The 24,427-nt window shown below is 37.4% G+C and overlaps 1 protein-coding gene across 1 annotated transcript; it reads right to left on the bottom strand.

Moving 5' to 3' along the window:
• Nucleotides 1–19,514: 19,514 nt before the first annotated feature.
• On the bottom strand, nt 19,515–23,689 carry LOC104440911 (transcription factor bHLH30). Its single transcript, XM_010053902.3, has 2 exons — nt 22,798–23,689; nt 19,515–20,271 (listed from the first exon to the last, which is right to left on the bottom strand). Exons 1-2 carry the CDS (start codon nt 23,095–23,097, stop codon nt 19,789–19,791), a joined length of 783 nt encoding a protein of 260 aa, XP_010052204.2. The 5' UTR covers nt 23,098–23,689; the 3' UTR covers nt 19,515–19,788.
• Nucleotides 23,690–24,427: the final 738 nt, after the last annotated feature.

Here is a 24,427-nt window from a genome sequence, read left to right as displayed (position 1 = left end):
GGCTTCATTGGTGAGGAGGTGGCTGTTGAGGGCTAACCACCGAAAGGAACAAGATCTTCCCTGCTAATGTTAGTTTACACTATTCCAATTTTTTATGGGAAGGATCGTCAGTCCAGACTTCAACCTATTGCTCAGTATTAAGGCGACCCAATATAGCACACAGAGCAGCCAAATGAGCAGATTTGTCGTGCTCATTGAATTCCATCCCAGAACAGGAGCACCAACCCATAATAGAAAGCAAGGAAAGACCAGAAAAAGAATAGGAACAATCCACTTGCACCACAAAATAGACTAAATACGAGATAACCTCACCGAGAAATAGATTCACTGAGTAAAGGGGACATGCAAAGAACGAACCAGCCGGAGGAAGTCTTTCACCTAAAGTCTGGTCCCGCCATTGAGATTTAGAGCTGACGAAGGTGGACAATCACTCAATCGTGGGAATTAGAGAGGAAATTGTCAACAACAAGGGTTGGGACGAGTAATTGAGGAAGGGAAGGAATGCATCGGTGTAATGGCGGAAAGGTTTTCGGTGAAACTAGACTATCCAAAGGTAGAGAAGTACTCTACATAGCGAGATATGAGAACTCTACATAGCGAGAGAAAAACTTCCATCAAAGGGAAGAGAGAGAGGCCAAAGAGTATGAATTCGAAATTCTTTGATCTATGAACATGAAGATTAGTTGAGAAAACTTATATGACTAATTTATGGGAAAAAAAGGGAATAACTTAATTAAAGTAATGATGTTAGCCATTAGAATTAATGCAGTTAATGAGAAGTTTTATATTACTAAAATAATTAGGAGTGAATGGTTTCAGGGTTGGTAGGTTCTAAAACAAAAACTTAAAACCTACTCTGTCAAGATCGAATTTCAATTTTTAGAATTTGGAACCTACTGTATAAACCTTGGAACCAATCCCATTGGTCCAATCTAGTTCCATGGTCTAGTCAAGAACTGCCTGATTCCTTTTTCTTTTTCTTTTTTCTTTTTTTTTTTTGGTTCTAACTTTATCTTATTTCTTGACAGGACAAACTTTTATAAAACATCATATAGTTTACAATTAAGACAAATAGTAGTTATAGCAAAATAGAAGAGTTTAAAAACTGTGAGAAGTGTGGTACAAAACAAACAAAAATATAAAAGCAATTGGGAAGTGTCCAACTCTTCCCTTAGTCAAGTAAAATGACAATTAAAGTAAAGATAGAAATTCCTATCTACCAAAAGTTACAATCCATAAGAGATGAAAAAATTACCACATCTTCAACTAAGTTATATTGAAGTGTGGAGAGTCGTTGATAATTTGAAAGAATCAAACTCTTTGAAGGAGGTGGAGATCAAACAATGCATGTCCTAGGAAAGTTTGTTGATGTGCCGACATTCACCAAGTTGGAAACATATCAGACTCTATTAAAAGTTGAAACCTATCCTGTTAGGACCGCAATTCACTTAATAGGGTGAGCGCTTATAGGATGGGTGTGTTTTGTTACGGAAATCCCTTATGATGTTTTGAAAATGACACAATAAATCAAAAACTACTAACATGTTTAATAATTTAGTAACAAATCATGTAGATGATAGAATATGTAAATGATATTATCAAATATTATACATGAAAAAGTCAAAAGATTGGATAAATATATTCAAATTGTATTAAGATCTTAAGGCTAAATATATTCAGAAGTAAACTCTAAGGATGAATATGTTTAGACTTAAGTCCAAATTATAAAGTCTCTTCAGATGGAACACACCCAGACTTTACATACAGAATGGGACACAAGTCTAGAATGTGATAAGATCCAAAATGTAATGGGTCTAGAACGTGATATGTCCAAAAGACATAAGTACAGAACCTGATCCAGAATGTGACAAATTCAAAGCGAAGCAAGTTTAGAGCCTAGTAGATTCATAACGAAGGAATTTCAAAATGAGACAACTTGACAAAACATGACATAAGCCCAAAACGTATAATGACTAGTGATCTGATTTGGATTTCATACCAAGATAAATTTGATTGACTCAATCTAATTGATTGACAATTGGATCCTGAAGATATGAACTTTTTAAACAAAGAAACTCTACTTATGGAAACCAAGATTTTATTTGTATAGGCAATCATAATCAACTGAGGATTCTGCTTCTGTCACTTAATAACTATTTAATCCTTTTAATATAGATATGTCCAATGGGTAGATTGGAAGACAATCTTTTATATACTATCCAACGACTAGTTTGGAAGTGAAAGAGTATTTAAGGAGATCAAAGACCGAGGAGCAAGTAAGAGACAAAACATAGAATCTAAAATTCCAAAGTCTGAGCAAACTTCGATTATTCCATTGTCTTTCATGAGCTTAAATGTTTATGATTGTAAGAGAAATATCGAAAGAGTAACTTAGTGTGATAGTGTGATCTATCACTAAGTATTTGCGTGGGCAAGTGAACGTGGGCCTGATATAAGCCAAACCACTATAAATTTCACATGCAACATTCTCTTCTCTTAACTCTCTTTATTTAAGTATGTTTTACACTTACAAGTTATTTTAGTAATCTGTTTCATCATATAACATATTCTGAATATCTACCAACTTATTTATTTTGCATTTATATGACAAGATTTCTTTTAAACACCTATTTACCCCATCTAGGTCTTCATACTAGTTTTATCAATTGGTATTAGAGCCAAGTACTCATTTTATTGAAATGTTCTTACTTTTGAGCTAAAGATTTTTTATGGCTGATATCTTGGCACTAGGGCTTGTTGAAAGGTGAAGTAGTACTAGGCTATTATATTTCGATGGAAATGAATACAATGTTTGGAATAACAAAATAAAGGCATTCCTAAAATCCATAGATCCCTTTGGATGAGATGTTGTGGACAAAGGAATCAATTCTAGTACCACATCTACATCAAAAAAGAATGGCAAAGATAGAGGAATTGAACCCCTGCTTCTCTATATCAGATGGAGATATGCAAAAGAGAAACTCTTGATGCAAAAGTCATTTATTCTTCATATTATACATTGTCTCCAACTAGGTATAATAGGTCTTCTTCTTTTTTTTATGACGCAAGGAAACTCGTAAGCCGACAGCCGGCAGGTAAACCCTGAGGCCCACAGAGGAACCCATCACCCCCCGTGAAGTGGGTAAGTCCACCTGTGATGTGCTGGGGATTCGAATTTCTCCCCTTCGTGAGGGGGAGAAAGCCTGAAGCCAACAGCGCCACTTAGTGCAATGGTGGTATAATAGGTCTCTTCATATGAAATAGCTAAAGAAGTTTGTGATAGACTTCATGTCACTTATGAAGAAACAAATCGTGTAAATGAGACAAAAGTGAACATCTTGCCTAGCTAATATGAATCCTTTAAGATGCAGCATGGTGAATCTATTGGAGATATATTCAATAGTTTTACAAAAATTGCAAACGGTCTAGCTCATTAAAGTCAGTCAATTTCTGCCCCAATGAAGGTCAACAAACTTCCGTGAGGACTCTCAAAGGATAGTTTCAAATTTTGCAACAAAGTTTTCTATAAACTAAAGAAAGTCGATATTTACTTGTCAAAGAAAATGATTCTTTAAAGAAATAAATTATGAATAATTCAACAAAATTTTTAAAGGGTTAAAAAACATTATAGCATATTCTTTTCATACAAGTACTTTACTATAACAAGTCGAGGGCAAAAGAACACTTCAAGTACCAAAAGTTGACACAAAGAGACACTTAAGTGCCAAAACTTATGAAAGTGACACTTAAGTGCCATTTTTTTTTAAATGAAAAATAGGACACTTAAGTGCCACATTCGACAAGCCTCACCAGAAATCCTACGTGATATTTTTTTTTATTAATTTCCTTGCTTACGTGACTCACTCGGAATGCTGAATCGGCAAAACACACACAAAAACGACGTCATTTTGGCATACTTTTTTTTTTTTTTGGTAAAATAATTTCGACATAATTTAAATTTTAATATAATATAAAAATTAATTAAATAAGTTTAAAACATAATAATAATAATAATAATAATAATAATAATAATAATAATAATAATAATAATAATAATAATAATAATAATAATAATAATAATAATAATAATAATAATAATTTATATTTTAAGAAAAAAACGGAGGAGGAAGAGGAAGGTAGCCGGTGGTTGCGGGCTAAGCCCTTGCCGCCGTCGCCTCCCCCGCCATCGCTGGAAGGTGGGGAGGGTTGGTTAAGGCCGTCGAGCCCTAGCCAGGGCCGATGGCCCCCCCGACCGGTGGTGAGGGCTGCGTGCCCTCGCTCCAGATCTGGGCAAGGGTTGCTGGCCCTCGCCCGGCCAACCTAAGGGCCACCACCGGCTAGGGGGCCACCACCGCTAGGGCGACACTAGCTAGATTTGGGTGAGGGCTGTGATCCTTGCCCAGATCTAGGCGAGGGCACGCATGCCCTCGCAGCCGGGCCGGTTGGGGTCGCTGGTCGCCAACCTAGGCTCTCCCCCACCTCCCCAACGATGAAGGGGAGGTGGCGGCGCCGCCCGCCAACCGCCTCCCTCCTCCTCCCCTTCCCCCTCCTTTTAATTAATTAATTAATTTTTAAAATTTTAATTTAATTTATTATTATATTAAAATTTGAATTATACTAAAACGACATTGTTTTGACACTTTGTATAGCCACATCAGCACACAAAACGACGTTGTTGTGCATGCAGCTCATCGGAAAATTCCCACGTCAGCATTTTGGCCGGATGTTCTCGTCGATGGCACTTAAGTGATCCATTTTGCTCCAATTTTGGCACTTAAGTGTCACTTTCGTAATTTTTGGCACTTAAGTGTTCCTTTGTGCCAACTTTTGGCTCTCCAGGGGTTCGGGTGTCTAAGTCGGAAGTTGGTTTTAATAAGGAAAGTGATTCTTTGATAGACTTTCTTAAGGTCAATGAGAGACTCAAACAAAAACCTCATAGACTTATTTATAAACAACATTTTCAAAAGGTCTTTGTGAAACCTATTGGCCGAAGTGCTCTCAAGTGCTCCAACTGTGGAGATCCAAAATACTTTGAGAATGCATGTCCTAAAGTTTGGAGACCAATTAAGAGAGACTTAATAAAAATAGCATATTTTATTAACTCTCATTGACCCAAGTATATTTCGGTACCAAAGAAAGTTTGCAAGGAATAAAGGAGAAGAAGAAAGATAATTTGGTATGAAAGGCATATTCTTTGAATTCTCAATTTGTTTTGGGTACATTTTTCTCCAGATTATCTTTGTACTTGATATTTTATATCTCCGTGAAATGATTTGCTCGGCTTAGACTTTATGCGACATGTGATATAATTCCAAATTAATTGTGCTGATTTTGAAGTAAATGTTTGATGCATTTTATGGGTAATGAGATTGGATAAATATAATTGATCGATATCTTGCCTTCAAATAATTCGGTTGATTGGCTAAACGCTTAAGGATATTATTCTCTTTGATCTTATGATGCTTTGCTTAGTGAGAATTTTTTTCTTTTTAGGAGATATTATTATGCATTATGTTTTCCCTAAATACTCTACTGAGTTTTCAATGGAGATTTTATATTTTGCTCTAATGTCAAGGAAGAATCCAAATACAAGGATACCAGAAAGAAAATAAGTTTATTGCAGGAAACTCTATGAAGGAAGAATAATTGTAAATCTACACAAATTATGGTGCAATCAGAAAAGTATCTCATGCAAAGATTGGCAATGATCATCTTTAAATCAATGGTATATTTCAAACATATATTTTGGGTAAGAGAATAATTTTTTTTTTATCATCCCATTTTGTAAGTTCTTTCATGCATTTATTATGATTTTGGATGGTTGCTTTTCATTGCAAATATAGCTTGTCATAAATATAAGGCATTGCAATTTTTTTTTTATTACTTGATTTGGCACGTGATAGAAATATCCGCTTTCCTTTTACGAAATGCATCAATAATATGCTTTTGAAATTTATACTCAAGAAAATCCCTTTAATCGTGAAAGATATTATTACATGTTCTTTGATATTCTTGCTATATTGTTAGAAGATATCTTATATCTAGCAAGTTTGATCCGCAAATCGGAGGAAGGTATCATATGATTTTTTGCAAAGATTGTTATCAATTATATAAGAATTTGCAAGTGGCAAAAGAATAAATTTGAAAAGCTTGATTAAAAAATTATGGAGATTTTGTCATATTTTTTGGAGCTCGAAAAATTCTTCTTCTTGCACAAAGTTCTTGCAAATTATTGAGCAAGTCACTAATGTGTCATACGAAAGGTTGAGTGACTCTTAATTTAAATATTTGATAATCTTATATATACTATTCAATTTATTTATTTGAAGAAAGAGCATTATATATTACGTGGATATTATAATAGTGAAATTGTGCAAAAAGTTTGTTGAGTTTATGCAGATTGAATTTAAGACGAGTCTTATTGAAAAAAATAAAAATCTACCTCGAATTTCAAAAATTAAACGATCGTTGTGGATGTTGTTGTTTGAAGGAAATAAAGGAATGACATTTTGTTTAATGTGGACAAGCTGCAACAAGTGCCATTCGCAAATATTGTCATGATGACAGGGAGAGAAAGTGAATCCAAAAGAAAGGGGGAGAATCGTGATCACCTAAAAAATGCAACAAATTGAGAGGGAGCATTGATCAAGTATGAGAAAACCTTTTGAATTGATTATGATCTTGATTATTATGAAAGAAAGGAAAAGGTAAATGTGTTAAAAATTGTTAAATTCTACAAAATCTGGTCAATGCATCTTTTATTTCCCTTAATTTTTGTCCTTAACAAATTTGTTATTTACATTATCGTTTTATCATGACAAAAATGGTAAGTCAATTTATAATGCATCGACTCCCACGCCCTGCAAGAGGCAGGGCACAAGTCTGCAAGTGAGTGTCGAGTAGGAATAGAGTAGGACTGACCAAAAAAAAAAAAATTTATAATGCATCATAATTCTTATTAGATATTTGCTAATAAATATGATGAACATAAGCTATATTACATATCTTTGATGTTCAACTTACTTTGTAGAAGATACTTTATGGAAATTGTGTTTCATATAAAATATACTTTGAAGATGTTATGTGAATTTGAGCTGAATTTTATATTCTCTATGTGATACCCTTTCCATTGTTATCATTTTTTTTTTTTATTATGACAAAAAGAGGGAAGAGAATATAAATGTGCATATGTGTTGATATTTTTTAAGTCGCAATTATCTTGCGATTATATTTCCATATATTGTTATGCCCAATCTATTTGTTATCTTTTGATTTGAATTACATTTTCTAAGATTGCCTTGATTTATTAATATCCTTAAAAGTATGTTTACACATCTACATATTCAGAGATTATTTTGTCATCATCAAAAAAGGAGTGATTGTTAGGGAAATCCCTTTTGATGTTTTGAAGATAACAAAATAAACAAATGCTACTAACGTGTTTAATAATTGAGTAACAGACCATGCAGATGATTGAATATGTAAATGATATTATCAAAGATTATACATAAATAAAAAAAATCAAAAGACTGCATGAATATATTCATACTATGTTTAGATCTTAAGGTTAAATATGTTCAGAAACAGACTCTAAGGATGAATATATTCAGACTTAAGTCTGGATTGTAAAGTCTTTTCAGATAGAACACACTCAGACTTTACATACAAAGTCAGTATCTGATCAAACTTTCTTTGGCCTCATCAGATGCTGTTTCCTAACCATCTTAAATCGAAGATAGGAAAGAGCTGACGCGTCAGTCCTCTCTTATTGCCTTCTTTGAACCGGCGTACGCAGCTTCACCGACTAGGCGAAAGTAGCATTCAGGCATCGGGTTAGAGGTGGAAGTTCGCTTCAAGGCGTTTTGAACCACCTTCTACTTTTGAACCAGTTCTCGACCGCCCGAATTTGTCCAGCTGACCAGCATGGAGCTTTTCGGGAAAGGAAAAGCATCTTTCTATAGAATCGCCATCCCCGGTCTCACCTGCGGCAACCCTTCTCCGACCAATTGAAGTGGCCTAAGCACGTGTATAGGTAGAGCTCCGCTCTTGCAATTGGGTCGTTGCGATTACGGGCTGGATGTCTAATTGTCCAGGCAGTAATGATAGTATCTTGTACCTGAACCGGTGGCTCACTTTTTCTAAGTAATGGGGAAGAGGACCGAAACATGCCAACATGATACACATCCAGAATGTGCCGGGTCCATAAAATGATATGTCCAGAATGACACAAGTACAAAACATGATCCAGAACGTGACAAGTTCAGAATGAAATAAGTTAAGAATGTAGCAGATTCAAAATGAAGTTCAAAATGAAACAATTTAACAGAACGTGACACGGGCCCAAAACGTATAACGGCTAGTGATCTAGTTTAGATTTCATACCAAGATAGATTTGATTGATTGAATCTAATTGATGGCGGCGGGGACCAACGGGCGGCGGGCAACCGATGGATGGTGGTCGGCGGCAACCGATGAAGGATCAGTTGACAAACGATGAAAAAAAAAATTATTTCTCATTTCTATTCCAGAAATAGAGAAGTATAAAATTTCTACTTCTGAAATCTATTCCAAACCTATTTCTGGAATAGAAATCTATTCTAGAAAAAAAAAAAACGGAATAAGTTTATCAAACGGATTTTTATTCCATAAACAAGTCTGGAATAGAAAAATTGTTTCTAGAATAGAAATTATTGGTTGTCATGCACCCCCTAGGTTGTCAACTTAGCAAAGTGGATGTAGGCTTGATACAAATCAAACTACTATAAATTTTGTGTGCAATATTCTCTTCCCTTAACTCTCATTATTTAAGTCTGTTGCACACTTACAGATTATTTTGGAAATTTATTCCATTGCATAATAGATTCTGAACATCTACTAGAAGTCCGGTGGCTCGTTTATCAAACTTCAATCCTTATTCAAAATTTGTTCGTAACTTATTTTATTCCGCAGCTATTTGTCAAGATTTCTTTTAAACATCTATTCACCCCTTTCTAGGTGTTCATACTAGTTTTATATGGTTTCAATCTTGAAATCTGGAACCTACTTTGTTAGAATCGATTCTAAATTTTTAGAACTTGGAACCTACTCTGTAGACCCCATATTCTGAACTAGAACTCACCGGGTAGTGTTGGTATGGTCCGGTTCTAGGATTTACCCTAGACTGGTGCTCACCTTGAAAAATGAATGCAACTCATGTAAAGAAACAACTTAAATCTAGAAATAGGGGTAAGGTAGGTTCATGGGTCTCGGCCGATGACACCCACATGCAATGCAAGAAATTCGCCTCATCCCGCCTTAAGACTCATTGTTTATGGATTTTATCCGCACCCATTGGGGCATGTTACAACTATCGAATGGTATGTAAAATTGTCATCCCTAGCTAGAAATGCCAGACCAAGTTTGCATGTTCTCGGCGCTTGTTAACTTGGGTCGGGTGGCGTCATGTTGTTTCCCAAATTTATGCTCTAAAATACAATGCAAACCTATTTTCAGTGTATTACACATTTAAAATCTCTTGAGGGTGTATCTAGGATTTTCTCTCTAAGGTTTTGAGAGGAAAACAACTGAAAGATTGAATAAAATTAGGGATAAACATAGTTCTAGAGTAGAACCTAGACTTTGAGAACCGGACTAGTGGGAATCTGTGTAGTTCGAGGTTTCAAGATATGCAAAATAGGTTTCAAGTTTCAAAAATTAGAAAACTTATTTCGACGGCTAAGTTCTAGATTCTAGATTGGTGAAATTTGGAACTTAAAACCTAGAACTTAGAATAAGTTTTTGTATTTTTCTTGGTTTATGTCTTCACGTGATCCTATGTTATTCCATGGCATTCGATAATGAGTGTATAATTTGAAACTACTAGTCTGAGTTTCCATTTTATGATTGAGTCTTTTACTTTGTTAATGTTCTATATTTTTGGTGTGTTTAAATATAAGTTACAATCAGTGAATTGTAATAGTAAGTGGTAGTCATTAAAGATGATAATTAACTATAATTGTTCAATTAATAGTATTTGTGGAGCTTGGATCTGATCTAAAAATTGATGCAAAGTAGGTTTCAGGTTTCAAAAAATGAAGAGCCGATTCTAATAGGTAGGTTGTAGGTTTCAAATGGAATCTATATGAAATCTGGAAATGTTCACCCCTAAATGAAATACTCGGTGAGAATCGATTAGATGTAATCCAAGAGTTGGGTAGAATTGGGCAGGAGGTGGGGGACGGACGAGGATCCCCATAGGCCGAAGATTGTCCCGCCACTAACATGTAAAGGTGTGGCGGGGGGCTTCAGTGATTTCTTTCGAAGTGATAGGGCTCGCAGAACACTGTCTTATGCTATAGGGACAAAATGTGGTATTTTTAATAGTACTATAATGTGGAATATATAAAACGATAAATGACCTCACGGGTGGGACCTTTGAAAAGAGTGAACTGATGTGTAGAGTCAAACAAGCATAAATTTCAACAAATAGTCGATGCGGGACAATGTGAGGATGGAAAAATTGGAAAACAATTGCCCCACATTGCTTATGTAGAGAACTTGGAAGCTTGTATCCCCCACAAAGGCAAGGCTTGTCAGGAGAAGAGGTTATTCTTAAAGTTTTTCATATCTTTATTAATTTTATCTCAAATCCATATATAAATAAGTAGAAAAAAATCAAATTAATTTTGGAAATTATACAAAAAGGGCGGACGTTTCTTGCTCCACACCGTCCCCCCGTCCCCCCCCCAAAAAAAAAAAAAAAAAAAAAAAAAAACCCAAGGTGGCCCGCGGACTTTTTACGGGTATAATTTGGCCCGCTCAGGCCAGTGCCCTTCAAGCACAGATTCCTCACGTCTCGTGCTATTTCTAGGTTTAGGTACGAGATTTTTTTTTATTTGAGATTGTAATATTCATTTTTCCAAATTCCGCTGTTCTTCCCGTAGATATAAATACCGTCTTTTTTGAACAAAACAGATAAATCATTATGTCTTGTTTCTGTTTCTAGTTTACTTCTCCATTTATCTCACCATCAGAATAGATTGCACGATTCTTTAGCTGCAACACGGTCAATATGGAAAAAGTAAGTTCCAGCTGAAAAGATTGTGACGATGATACGTATAAAGTTTATTGTCAAGATCCGACCTACAAGCATCTCCATCTGTGCAGAGCAGGTGTAATCAACACACCTTTATCATCGGTTATGGTCGCTGCTCTATTACACACATTCTCGAAGTTCTAAAACGTGTCCCGATAATTTGAGGATTTGCCATACTTATCTATCGGTACAACAGCCGATTGGACCGTGTACGATCAAGTTACATCCGTAAATTCGGCGGATACTGGTGCACCACGGGAGAGAGAATTAATCACCCGAGTTGACCCATTTCCCCATCAATATCTCATTTCGACTCGAGAAATATTGGTGGGTTCGCTTTTGGTGGTGTCATTTGGCGGCTACTAGCGAAAGCCATGTCGAATTCCACTACCCATATTGGTCCCTCCTTCGAACCCACTTGGCGACAATTCCTCCACGTGTGAATAGTTTGGCAAAAAGAAGCAACTGTTCGGATTGGCCAATCTGGTATTTGGTGGAAGAAACGGAGAAGTGTTCAATCCGGAAACGGGGTTCTCTTGGTGCTCCCGTGAGGTGTACCACAAGAGAATTTTAGTCACGGGCCTTCCATTCGGCTCGCGCACGGAACGTCGAATGTGCTTGCATAATGATCTTGATCCTGCCATCTCAAATGGGGTCAATTGACCATAAGTTGCTTTCGTTGGGGTTCCAGGATTGCACGATTGAATTTGCTTGCCACGAGTCGCTTTTCAAGTTAAATGTCTACAACTATTACAATCCCACAATCCCTATAGTTAACCTAATTTAGGTCTTGAACAGGATAAGAACACCACAAATATAATAATTTCTGTATTACACTCACTTGAATTTTGTTACTTTTGAATCGGGAAAATTATTCAAATAGTCCAAATTTATTGCACTTTTGTTAATTCAATTCTAAATTTTTTAATTTTGCCAATTAAGTTCTAAACATTTTCACGTTTTGCCGATTAAGTTCGTCTAACCAATTTTAGCTAGAAATTGCTGACGTGGATGTCAACCGTTCTACATGGTACGCTCAATGCTAACGTGGACAAATTTTAATGATATTTTATTTTATTTTTGAATTATTAAAATTTTCCTTTCTTTAAGCTTTTTTTCTTCGCTTCTTCCTCCTCTAACCAGTCACTAGCCTTTGGGTCCAACTGGAGGTGAAGGTCAGCAAGATCAACCTCCCCTATCCATTTGTGAGGCTAACCTTGCTAGCCCCACTTGTTCCTTGCGAGGCCAACCTCGCTAGGGGTGGGTGAGCTTCACCAAAGGCAGCTTGCCAGCCCTTGGCTTTTTGGCCAGACGTTGAGGCCAAGCGTCTAGTTAGAGGAGGAAGGAGGGGACAAAGAAAAGGAAAAATTAATAAAAAAATTAGAAAATATTATTAAATATTATTAAAAAAATTTCATCGTCAATGCAAACCGTGCCATGTACTTTTCAACCAAAATTGGTTAGATAGACTTAATTGGCAAAAAATGAAAAGTTTATGACTCAATTGGTAAAATTGAAAAGTTTATAACTTATTTAGCAAATTTTCTATTTTCAATCGATTAAATGAATGGCATGACTTTTAAAAAACGTTTACTTGAGTGCTATGACTTTTCAATATATCACTTAAGTGCTATCACTTTTAACAAACGTTTATCACAAATGCCACACCTTGTAAAATTTCTGGCACTTATGGTCAATGTTTCTCAATTTATGGCATTCAAGTGTTTTATTGAAAAGTTATGGTACTTGGGATGTTTCTTTCCTTGTCTTAAACTTATAACTTGTCTTTTTTATCTTCACGATCACGACACCATCGAATGATCAAACCGAACCAAAATGTATGAAGACAAAGCCAAGTCGATCCAGTTAGCATCGATAATTTGTATCAAAGTCCCAATTACTTAAACAACGAAATAATTGGTTCTTGTCCTTGGCCTCTGTGTTTGTACCTATGTAGGGAAAGGGAAAATCAATCTTAGTAGGATCCAATCGTCTAATTAGTGGCCATATAATGCCATTTTGTGCAAGATTTTGAAGAAAAAGTGATCCAAAGACTCCCACAACACGCCCACAATGATAATTTTCGAGACTGTTGCTAGTCGCGGAACCAAATTGTACATTCTCGTGATGCATCCAAAGAGGCCTCGTGATGTTTTATCAAGAGCACTTTGCCTTCATGTGATTGGTGAAGAATGAAGGAAAAAGGCGCTTTGGGACGTCAACCGGGGTGTGCTTAGCGATCACATGTTTGCCTTGGTGGGCTCTAAATAAGATAGGGCAAAGCGTCATCATCCTACTTTGGAAAAAGGTCACCAGAGGATTTAAGTGGTAGACTTGACTTCTACAAGCAACAAAAATTAACGAGGGGGAAATGAAACAGATTAGTAAGTGAAGCCAACACTGCTAAAATAATTATGGTTGTTATTGAAATTATGTTTCAAATTTGAGTCCATTTAAAAAAGTCTGGCTTAGATTGAATTGTGTAGAAGTCAGAAAACATTGAAGCTTTTTTGGTGTCCTATCTTAGAAAGCTAGGGCTCGTTTGGTTGTGTTTGTTTAAAAATTGTTCCGAGCAAAATGAAAAAAAAAGTATTTTCTCCGGGGAACAATTTTTGAACAAAAATACGCGTTTGGTAAACTTGTTCGGGAATAAAAAATAAACAGAAATATGTTTGGTAAATTTGGATAATTTTTTTATTTCTTTTATTTTTTCTATTTTTTTCTTTTTTTCCTTTTTTTCTTTTTTCCTTTTCATTTTTTTTTTTCTTTTGGCCGGTCGCCGGCCAAGGCCTTGGCCGGCGACCGGCCGGCGAGGGCCGAGCTCGCCCGGCCGGGCGCGAGGCGCGGCCTCGCCGGGCCACCGCGGGGGCGAGGCCGAGGCTCGCCGGCCGCCGGGCGAGCTCGGCCCGCCGGCCCGGGCGAGCTCGAGGCCGGATCCGGGCGAGATCGAGCTCGCCTGGGCCGGCGCGAGGTCGGCCTCGCCTTGATCCGGCGAGGCCGAGCTCGCCAGCCGGCGGGCGAGGCGCGGCTCGCCGGGCCAGGCGAGGCGAGGCCGAGGCTCGGCCGGGCGAGCTCGGCCTCGCCGGATCCGGGCGAGATCGAGCTCGCCCAGCCGGCGCGAGGTCGGCCTCGCCATGGCCGGGCGAGCTCGAGCTCGCCCGGATCCGGCGAGGCCGACCTCGCTCCCAGCTACGGCGAGCCTCGGCCTCGCCGGGGACGGCGAGCGTCGGCCTCGCCGGGGCCGGCGAGCCTCGCCGTGGCTGGGCGAGCCGCCGGCCCTCGTCGGCCGGCCGCCGGCCCGAGGCCGGCCCTCGTCGGTTTGGCCGCCGGCCATGGCCGAGGCCGGCGACCGGCCAAAAGAAAGAAGAACAAAAAATAAGAGAAAAAAAAAAAAAAGTGTTTTGTTTTGTGTTTGAAACAAGAAACACAAAATTTGTGTTTCTTGTTTCTGTTCCTTTTTTGTTCCTGGGAACAAAAGAACAAAAAAATAGAAATTTCTGTTCCTGGGAACAGAAACACTGGTCAGCCAAACAGACCCCTAAAGGCCAAAGTTTCTTCCTTGGAGGAGGAACCAAATATTTGAGTCGGTCAAGGAATTTCACACCTGCAATTTTTCTAAATTTATAAATAATGTGTGTGGGATTGGCTTTTAATGCCTTGACTTGCCACTGAAGTTGACTTAAAGTTTCACGAGCAGATGCTATTGGTGCGATATCCACAGTCGGCTTACTCGTGAATTACATCCAACGAAGAATCATTGTTGTAGCAGTGAAACTTGTGGAATATTTGCATACTTTTTTTTTTTTGGTGAGATTGATATATTGTTTCGCGAGAAAGTCTAATAGCTTAACATTGTGAGTTATTTGATGTAATTGGGGATTGTAAAACATTGATTGTATTTGAGTAATTCGAGTATAGTTTTAATTTCTACATGGGCTGATCTATAGTTAAATCATATGCTGTTCTTCCTCTAAAGTTGATCACATCTACCAAATCACGTAAATACAGTTATTTTCTTATTCTATTTTTCAATCGCTTGATTTTCGCAACAACTGCCATCTCACGTGATAGTGAGAGATCTTTACTTGGATTTGTTATCTCGTGTGGTAATCGACAACAATGGATGTTGTCTAAAGACACAATTTGAAAACCCAAGTGGATAACCTTTACATGATGTTGGTTGTCCTTAATGACTTCCACTAAATTGAATGCCTATCATGCGCCTAAAACACAAAATCCTTTTCCTTTACGATCTATGCACCTGATGGATTTGTCTTGTTATCGCACTATTAGTGGATTGTCACTATCTTGTACCTTATACTTTTGTCTCTACAAAGGTCGATTGTTTCACCATCTTTCATTTTGATTTCCACATGAAAGAGGATTAAAGTACATGAATAGACTATACATTTACTATGATTTTACCCGTGTTGCATTGCAATGTCATGAGTTTTGTCTAGAATTGTGATTCTAAGAGGAGGTATTATTGCAAAAGAAAGTGGTATATAGAATGAACTGATATAATTGTCCAAAAAATCATAAACCTATCATACGATAGAATCAATTCAGTTTTAAATATTTCAGTTGTGCTAATATAGTCCTAAAATTTTAAATTGTGCCAATTTAGTCCTAAAATTTTCAATTGTGCTAATTTAGTCCTGAATCTTTTGAAAATTTGTCAATCTAATCATAAACTTATTATTTGATATTTGGCCAAAATGACTATATTAGCAAATCGTAATATGACTAAATTGACAAATTATCAAAAGATTTATAATTAAAATGGCATAATTGAAATAGTTAAGACTAAATTGATAAATTGTCAAAAGGTTAAGGAGGAGGCATTACAGCAGTAAAAGTTTTCTGAGTTGTTGCCATCAAATCTACAAAGGAGAGACTAGTAGTAAACATGTGCACATGTGCCACGAATATGTTTCCCCGTTATATACGGAGCAGCCTTCATTGTCCTTTAACCTTGATTATACGGCTAAACTGTTCCTGCGTCAACTTGGGACAACATATCATCATGCACTCTTAAGAAGAAAATTACGTTTTTGTTCCTATCAAATGCCAGTGGAATATTCTGACATTATCCTATTAAATGTATCAATTGCTTGTGGATAGACCTACTTATTCATCATTCTTTCTTAAAAAAATAATTAGCTAACAAATGCAAATTAGCCAACGGTGGCATTAAATTTCAAGAAGAAGATAATTAGCGTGAACAATGATTTTGCTAAAACATCTAAATATTTAAATTATGTATTCATATAATAACTTAAATTTTTAGAATAGTTGATAATGATTCTACAAAATTTTACATGGTATCATAGCCAAGTTCTATCTAGTTTATTTCATGTGTGCAGTCCCTCGTTTCTCAAATTCAACCTTTTTTTTCCTAATTCAATATATAAGATGGTTTATATGTTCTTTATACACACACACACACACACACATAATTCCCTCTATCTATAAGTTTAGACTTTTGGATTGAACTATTAGATGAAAGCATGGTTTAATATAAATATTCTAACATAAATCTTTGAACATAATAAGTACTCCATATGTTCTTTTTAGTTTCTAGTAGAATGATGATTTGGATATTTGGTCAGAAGGACTACATTGACAAATTATCAAAATGTTTAGATTAAATTAGCAAATCATCAAAAAATTTAGGACTAAATTGGTAAAATTGAATTATTTAGGACTAAATTGATAAATCGTCAAATAATTTAAGACTAAATTGGCATAATTAAAAAGCTTAAGACTGAATTGGCTTTTGTACAATATGCTTAGGACTTTTTGGACGATTTTTTCATAATGAACTCCTAAAGTTGTTTCAAAGAGGCGGTATTATAAGAGTACAAATTTTCTGAGTTGTTCCCATCAAATCTACAGAGGAAAGTCTAATAGTAAACATGTGCCAATGAATACGTTTCCTCATTATATACGGAGCAGCCTTCATTGTCCTTTGACCTTGATTATGCGGCACGACCATTCATGCGTCAACTTGGACAACACATATCGTGCACTTTTAAGAAAAAAATTATGTTTTTGTTTCTATCAAATGCTAGTGGAATGTTTTGACATTATCCATTTAAGATGTGTCAATTGCTTATGGATTTTCCTTTTTAAGTCTAAGATTATTAACTGTATTATTGATCACATTCCATTAAATAGAGGATGCTTCCGCAACCGTAGATACCGACTCATTTATCAATTTTTATTCTTCCACAAAAAAAAAAAAGCTAAACAATGCCATTTACCTTACAGTAACACTGAATTTCAAGACATAAAAATAATAAGTATGAATAATGATTTTGTTAGAATATCTAAATATTAAATCACACATTCATCTAATAACTTAAAATTTTAAAACAGTTAACAGTAACCTTACCAAATTTTACAAGGTATAAGAGTTGTGTTCTTCCTAGTTTATTTCATGTGATTAAAATAAATCAGATCAGCAATAGAAGATAAATCAAGCAGTTGATATAATTACTTGGATCATAACTTAATGGCTTAATTATTTAGTGAGGTGGGGCTAACTGAAAAGGTTATCAAGTTTGATGTTAGACTCCTTGTGCTCTGTCCCTAGAATGGGGTATTAGATTTTTATTGGGCCTCCTCAAAAAGGAATATTAGTGGGCTTTTTTATTGGTTGTTTCCATGTGTATGACTGTTTTATGGATATCTCAAGAAATGAATTTTAGTCATAACCATGGATTGAAAAAATATGAAAACTTGCATTGATTTAATAAAGAAATGCTGAGAGGTGCTCATGTGAGCATGCTAGGAACAAAAAAGCAAATCATCAATTGAAGATGGATCAAGTAGTTGATATAATTAGTTGGCTCCTAATTTAATGGCTTAACTTTTTAGTGAGTTGATACTAACTAAGAAGGTTATGAAGTTTGAGGTTAGACTCCCTGTGCTCTCTTCTTAGAATAGGGTGTTGGATTTTTATTGCGCATCCTCAAAAAGGAATATTAGGATGAAATTTTTTATTGATGGTTTCCATTTGTATCATTGTTTGATAAATATCTCAACAAAGGAATCTTCGCTATAACCATGGATGTTAGATGAAAATTACCATCACTGTTTGACCTAACGAAAGAGACCATGGTTGAAGTTTGGTGTTATTGAGTATTTTCTAGCGTCTTGGGTTTGATGTGTCATCACGGGGTAGTTTAACTACGATTATAGTTGTTGCAGTTGACAACGACGGATTGTTATGGTATAAAATAATAAGATTTCATGATCGGTATCAACTTTTACTACAAGTAAACAACAAGAAGAGATTGTGTAAAGATATTTTACCTGAAAATCTGGGTGGATAAGCTTCGCTTGTTGTCGTTTGCCCTTGATGGTTTATATTGAATTGAATGCCTGTCGTGCGCCTAAAGTACAAAAACCTTTTCCTCAACAATCTATGCGCCTGATGCATTTGCGTTGTCGTCACACTATTAGTGGATTCTCATTATCTTGTACCTTATTCTTTTACCTCTCCAAAAGCCAATTGTCTTGCCATTCGTTCATTTCGATTTCCACGTGAAAGAGGGTTAAAGTACATGAATCGTTACCTTTACTAACATTTTACCTGTGTGGCACTGCAGTGTCAAGGATTATGTCTAGGGTTATGATCCAAAGAGGAGCTATCACTGGAAAAGAACTCCAGAAGTGGATTCAAAAAGTTGGTATAACGGCCGTACAAATTTTCTGAGTTGTTGCCATCAAATCTACAAAGGAAAGACTAGTAGTAAAAATGTGCCATGACAATGTTTTCTCGTTATACACTGAGCAGCCTTCATTGCCTTTTGAACTTGATTATGCGGCGGAAACTGTTTCTGCGTCAACAGGATGCAACATATCATCATGCACTCTTAAGAAGAAAATTACGTTTTTGTTTCTATCAAATGCTAGTGGAGTATTTCAACATTATCCTATTAAATGTATCAATTGCTTGTGGATATACCGACTCATTCATCATTCTTTCTAAAAAAAATCTAAGCTAAACAAATGCGAGTTACCCAACAATGGCACTGAATTTCAAGACAAAAATAATTAGTGCGGACAATGATTTTACTAGGACATCTAACAGCTTAAATTTTTTTAAACAATTAACAGTGATTTTACAAAATTTTACATGAGTATCATAGTTATGTTCTGCCCAATTTATTTCGCGCGCACAGCCTCTCGTTCCTCGAATTTCAGATTTTGTTCCTAGTTCAGATTGCATGTGAGAGGGTATATATGCTCTTTATATACACATGGTCTCTCTTCATTTATAAGGTTAAACTTTTAGATTGGATTGTTAGATGAATGTGCAGTTCTTGGAACATAATAAGTACTCGATATGCTCTTTCCAGTTTCCAGTTGAACAACGATTTCTCAAAATTCTTTGCCCTGTACGACAATTAACAATGCAGTGCACGACAAATTCACAGTAGAACTTAGTTTCTTCCTTTTATTTCAGCATGAACCGAGTCCAGAAACGGTTATACAGCACACTTACTATTGTACATCGCAGTGTACACAAACTCCTAGCACAAGTCTCATACAAACTTCTCGTCAGCTTTCGCATATCAAACGTTCAACATTTCTGAAAGTATTAATCTTAACTACGTACACAGACATTTATTAGGATGTATATGAGTATGTTGTGACCGACTATCTACATTACTCTCTGTCTGCCGATTTCATAATCCAATCCCTCACAACGATGGGCTCGAGGAATTGAGGAAAGAGACTCTTCGCCTTTTACTTGGGAGCGTTGTTCTTGGCGAGTACTCAGACGATATAGAAGTCTTAGCAAGGACACTACAGAGGGCCTGGCGAATCGAGCTCGCGAGGAGCTGCCGTTGCAAACTCCAGTTGTAACTAAACTGCTCTTTGCCGCTCAAGAAGATGAACTCATTCCTCAAGCGGCTTTCGAGAGTCGATATCTCAGCCTTCACAATCTTCAGGTGGAGGGCATTAATAGCCTGCCGGAGATCAGAAAGCAGCTCGGGTCGATATTGGCAACAGATAGATGCCTTGAAAGAGAACGTACCATTTCCTGTGGCGTCATCAAGCGGCTCAACTTTGACTTCGTCGGCATCCAGCGGCACGAGAAGGCCTTTGCTTGCCTCCAGTGCTGTCTTCTTCAGCTCTTTCACCTCCTCGATGACATGAGCAAGCAATGTGGCTTTGTCCATCTAGCAATATATACATGTCTAAAATTAACACAGATCTCATTTTGATTACCAATCTCCTAAAACCTGATGAAAGATTATAGAGAAATATGAGCTAGCATGAAGAAAGTTCATTTCTGTGTTTAATATTTTTGGTCAGGGGATCTTCCTTTGATGCAACATTTTTTTTTTTCTAATGTTTGCTACATGTGGACTACCTAATCGTGAAAGTGTTCATGCTTCTTGAACATTGTCTCCGTTCAATTCCGGAGACAAATGAGGGTTGCGGCGATAGTTATCAATGGCCGGGGCACCCTGCAGAAACTTGGCACTGCACACTGCTCTCCTTTGTTTTGTCACTGCCCCGCCATCACCGCCGAACCCTGGCTTGAGCCCACCTGACATCACCGCGTGCATTGCCTGGCCTGTTCAGCTCCTTGCTGCCTCCGATCCGAGGTTTTGGCCTCGGACGACTCCGATCCAGGGTCAATTGAGATTGCGCAGCCATTTGCGCGGTGGCCACAACCTCTCCGATCACAATGTTATCTTTCACACACACATACGCAGAAATCCTATGTTTAGGTTTTCTAGGTAAACTCCCGCCTTTAAAAAATAATTGGGCTGTGTCCTATTACACCATAACTTATAGCTCTAGAGAATCTCCATCCTTGTAAAACTCACCTAATGATCTAGGGGCCCCACCTTCTATAAATGAAAATCCAGTCACATATGATTTGCACGTCTACCAATTTTTCGATCGATTTCAATGTCTCTAGCATCACTCAATAGCCTAACATTCACATGCCTTCCCTCGACTTTTGCGAAACTATTTACGAAAGGGGCGACGAAAATTAGTCTCTTTCCTGAATGTCTATGTCACGGGCGAGATGTCTGCGCAAGATATGTCACCGGATCCGCATTTGACTTTTCAAACATCTAAATACTAACCATGCTTCTGTGACAGCTAATCCATGGACTCCTGGCCAGTTTTCTCTGCTTCTAGGGCTCCTTGGTTTAGGCCTCCCCAACCCATGCCCTCCCTGGTACCGTTCCAATAACATCGTGGTCTGGAGAACAACTTGGCCTCCGTGACCGACTTTTATATTCATTCATTGACTTTTGTACGCAAGAATCAATGTATATTCTCATCACCATGTGACAATTTGTGCAGGAAATCGTGATCGAGCAGCCTAGATCGGACATAGACGCACCTAATTCTAGGATGTGCTGAGTGCGCCTTCCCCTAGATGTACACCAAAATTGGGAGACTTGCAATCTTTCCCAATTTCAGAAGAAAGGGAAATTGGAGATTCGGATGGAACAAACGTTTGACTATTTGGAGCTCCACGACGCATCAAGAGGGTAGACTTTCGGGGACGCGACTCGCAAATTCTTTTAAGAAATGAATTATTGAAATCGAAGAGAAGGGTCAACTGTTCAAGGTGGAGAAGACGAACCCTTTTGATTTCGTCAGTTGGTGCCACCGTGCCATGGCACGAACTATTATTTCGTTCGATCAGTTTAAGAAAGTCAAACCTCAGCTTAGGTGGGGAAACTGCCCATATGTCAAGGAAGGCACCAGATGCTTAGCTTTCTTGCCTGGGTTTCCCCAGATTACGTATGATAAATGACAATCATTTTATGCATCCTAGTCCTTTCTAGGGTCGTCCCAACCTTTCATTTGAACATAATGATATCTAACACCATTCGTATTCCGAATCTCAAGAAAATTTTCTTGGTTCTACTAGATATAGTCGGATTTAAGTTAAGGAACGAGGAGTATGAAAATAAGGGCTTGATCCAAATATATTCCGCTTGGGGCATCAATATACCTACTTAAGCATCGCAAACCTCTACCCAAAATCTCTGTCAAAATTTCATCTTTTTTGTCTAGAAGATTGTCCATGCATGTAAAATAAATGGATGAAAACAAAAGAATCATCTCTTAACCGGTGGAGTACAACCACAAAATGATTGCGGGGCGGTGTTGGGATGTAAGAATGCAAGTTGAGGAGAACATCACGGCCTTTGCATACACAGCATCGACCAGATTGAGATATAGTTTAAATTAATTAGAATGTTCAGTCTATTGTCAATCTATATTATGACTCATATAGTTCGTATGATATATAACTATAGTTGCACTGCGGTTGTATTGTACTGTAATTTGTGTGTGTGACATATACATATAGAACTTAAAGAAATTTTTTTCCACATTATTCATTTTCTGAGAAACAAATAGAACTTAATATTTAAGTGATGTAAATAGTTATAACTGTGAGTGCTCGTTACACACCTTGTAAAAGTGAGGACACTTTTTCAATAGTTGGTACCATCGTAAGCTCTTCAAACGACTATTATATGTAAAATTATCTCCTTAGCCAATGTCATTTCGGGATGATATGTGATAATGTTGAAGATCGTTACTTTGACCCTCCTAAATTTAGAAAAGAAATCGAACAGAAGGTAAGACCCTCTCCCAAACTCCACTATGCAAGAACTTCTCGATTGTAACACGAACGTAAGCGAAAAGAGAATGAAATCAATTACCTTGTCTTCGCCGGGAACTAAGCCGCGGAGAGTGGCGAGATGTGAGTTGATCCGCTCTCGCCTCCGCCTCTCGGCCTCACTATGATTCCTCAATGCAGCCAACGCCTTCTCCTCCGGAACATTCTTCTTCGCCGCTCTATTCGGAGCCTTGATCACAAGCTCGCTCTTCTCGCCATCCAACACCAACGACTGTGGCGTGTCCATCGCAGGTGCCGACCCATTAGCCAGCAAGAGCGGGTCGAACATTTGATGCGGGTCCGATCCATGTAAGCCATCGCAATAGTTACTGTAGAGAGCCATATAGAAACTCTTCGATCTCCTAAATGAAACTAATGACAGCAGAAAAACTCGGGAACTTTTTCAAAGGCCAAACAGGGAAGCGCCAGGCGGGCGGGTGGTGGGGGCGAACCAAAAGGAGAGTGTTTGGAGGGGGAAATTGTGCTGGTTGCTAGCTTTCCGGTTGGTGCTGGTCAGTGATATTGCAATTATGGTCATAACTTCCATCACGAGACAAGACAAGGATCGAGAAATGATTTTGAGAGACACAGAGAGAGAGAGAGAGAGAGAGAGAGAGAGAGATTTTCAGGGAGAAAAGATCCACATTTTCTTCTTTATGGTCTTGAATTCCATCGTCTCGATCGAGGAGGTTCAAAGTGGTGGTTCTTGGGAAGTGGGTATGGCGTTTAGAAAGGTGCGAAGTCGTCTTCTTGATTTCTTTGAAACTCTTGGCTGTTTCCTTGGGATTCCGATGCGGGTTTCAAAGCACAAAAAGTGGACAAACAACGTTGAGAGCTTTTTTTCTTCTTTGCAAAAAGGAGTTTGCGAGATGAGAGGACCTGAAGTTTCATTTATAGAGAGAGAGAGAGAGCAAGGGTTGAACTTGGCTTTTTTATGGGAGCCTTTGCGAGAAGGTATCCATTGCGACCTAAAGAGTTCAAAATTTTTTGAAAAGGTCTTTAGCTGGCAGCTTAGGCCTTTTCTGGGGTAGGATCTTCTTATATTGTAACCCTTTGTGATATCCCTTGTTTTCTTTGCCTCGTAGGAAACGAAATACATGTGATGTAAAGAATCATTATATTTTGTAAGTTCACCTTTTAGGTGATATAGTGGAGGTGCTATTATAAAACATGAATTATAGAACAACTTGTATATTTTGATAGGCCTTATAGGACGGGCCCATTGTATTTCAAACCGGCAAGATGACAGTGTGTTGCATTGGTTTAAGATTGTATTTGTTTTGTCATTCTAAATGCTACTGTTGACCTGAATTTTTGCAACACAAATAATATGTGAAAAAAATTAAACAAAATATAGTCACATCAACCTTGTAACTTAATCCTCCAATTAAAAGAAAACACGAGACATAAAATTCCGATATTTACGAAATCATAATATAAATGCATGCAATATTTGGAGTACCTAAAATAAAGGTGAAAAGTGAAAGTAAAAGGTGTAAATTCCTCTCTCTCTATAGTTCTCCTCTGATTGTTGGAATTTTCACCTATTGCCCCCATCTACTTACGCATAACAGGCGATTGGGTTATTTGTGTAGAATTTTCTTAAAAGTAAAATGATCTATCCTCTCTTCTTCATTTGATGCTGTGTTTTGTCTAGTACTAATCATGGAAAA

Source organism: Eucalyptus grandis, chromosome 4 (genome assembly GCF_016545825.1).
Source record: "Eucalyptus grandis isolate ANBG69807.140 chromosome 4, ASM1654582v1, whole genome shotgun sequence".
In the NCBI taxonomy this organism is placed as follows: Eukaryota; Viridiplantae; Streptophyta; class Magnoliopsida; order Myrtales; family Myrtaceae; genus Eucalyptus; species Eucalyptus grandis.
The sequence above is the reverse complement of the archived record's forward strand: the minus strand, read 5'-3'. Positions and strand labels throughout refer to the sequence as shown.

Excerpts from the sequence above, each read along its gene's own strand:
- LOC104440911 (XM_010053902.3), bottom strand. The coding sequence starts at position 23,097 with ATGGCTCTCTACAGTAACTATTGCGATGGCTTACATGGATCGGACCCG. Across the intron at positions 20,272-22,797 it reads TAGTTCCCGGCGAAGACAAG|ATGGACAAAGCCACATTGCT; the intron begins GTAATTGATTTC and ends ATATATTGCTAG.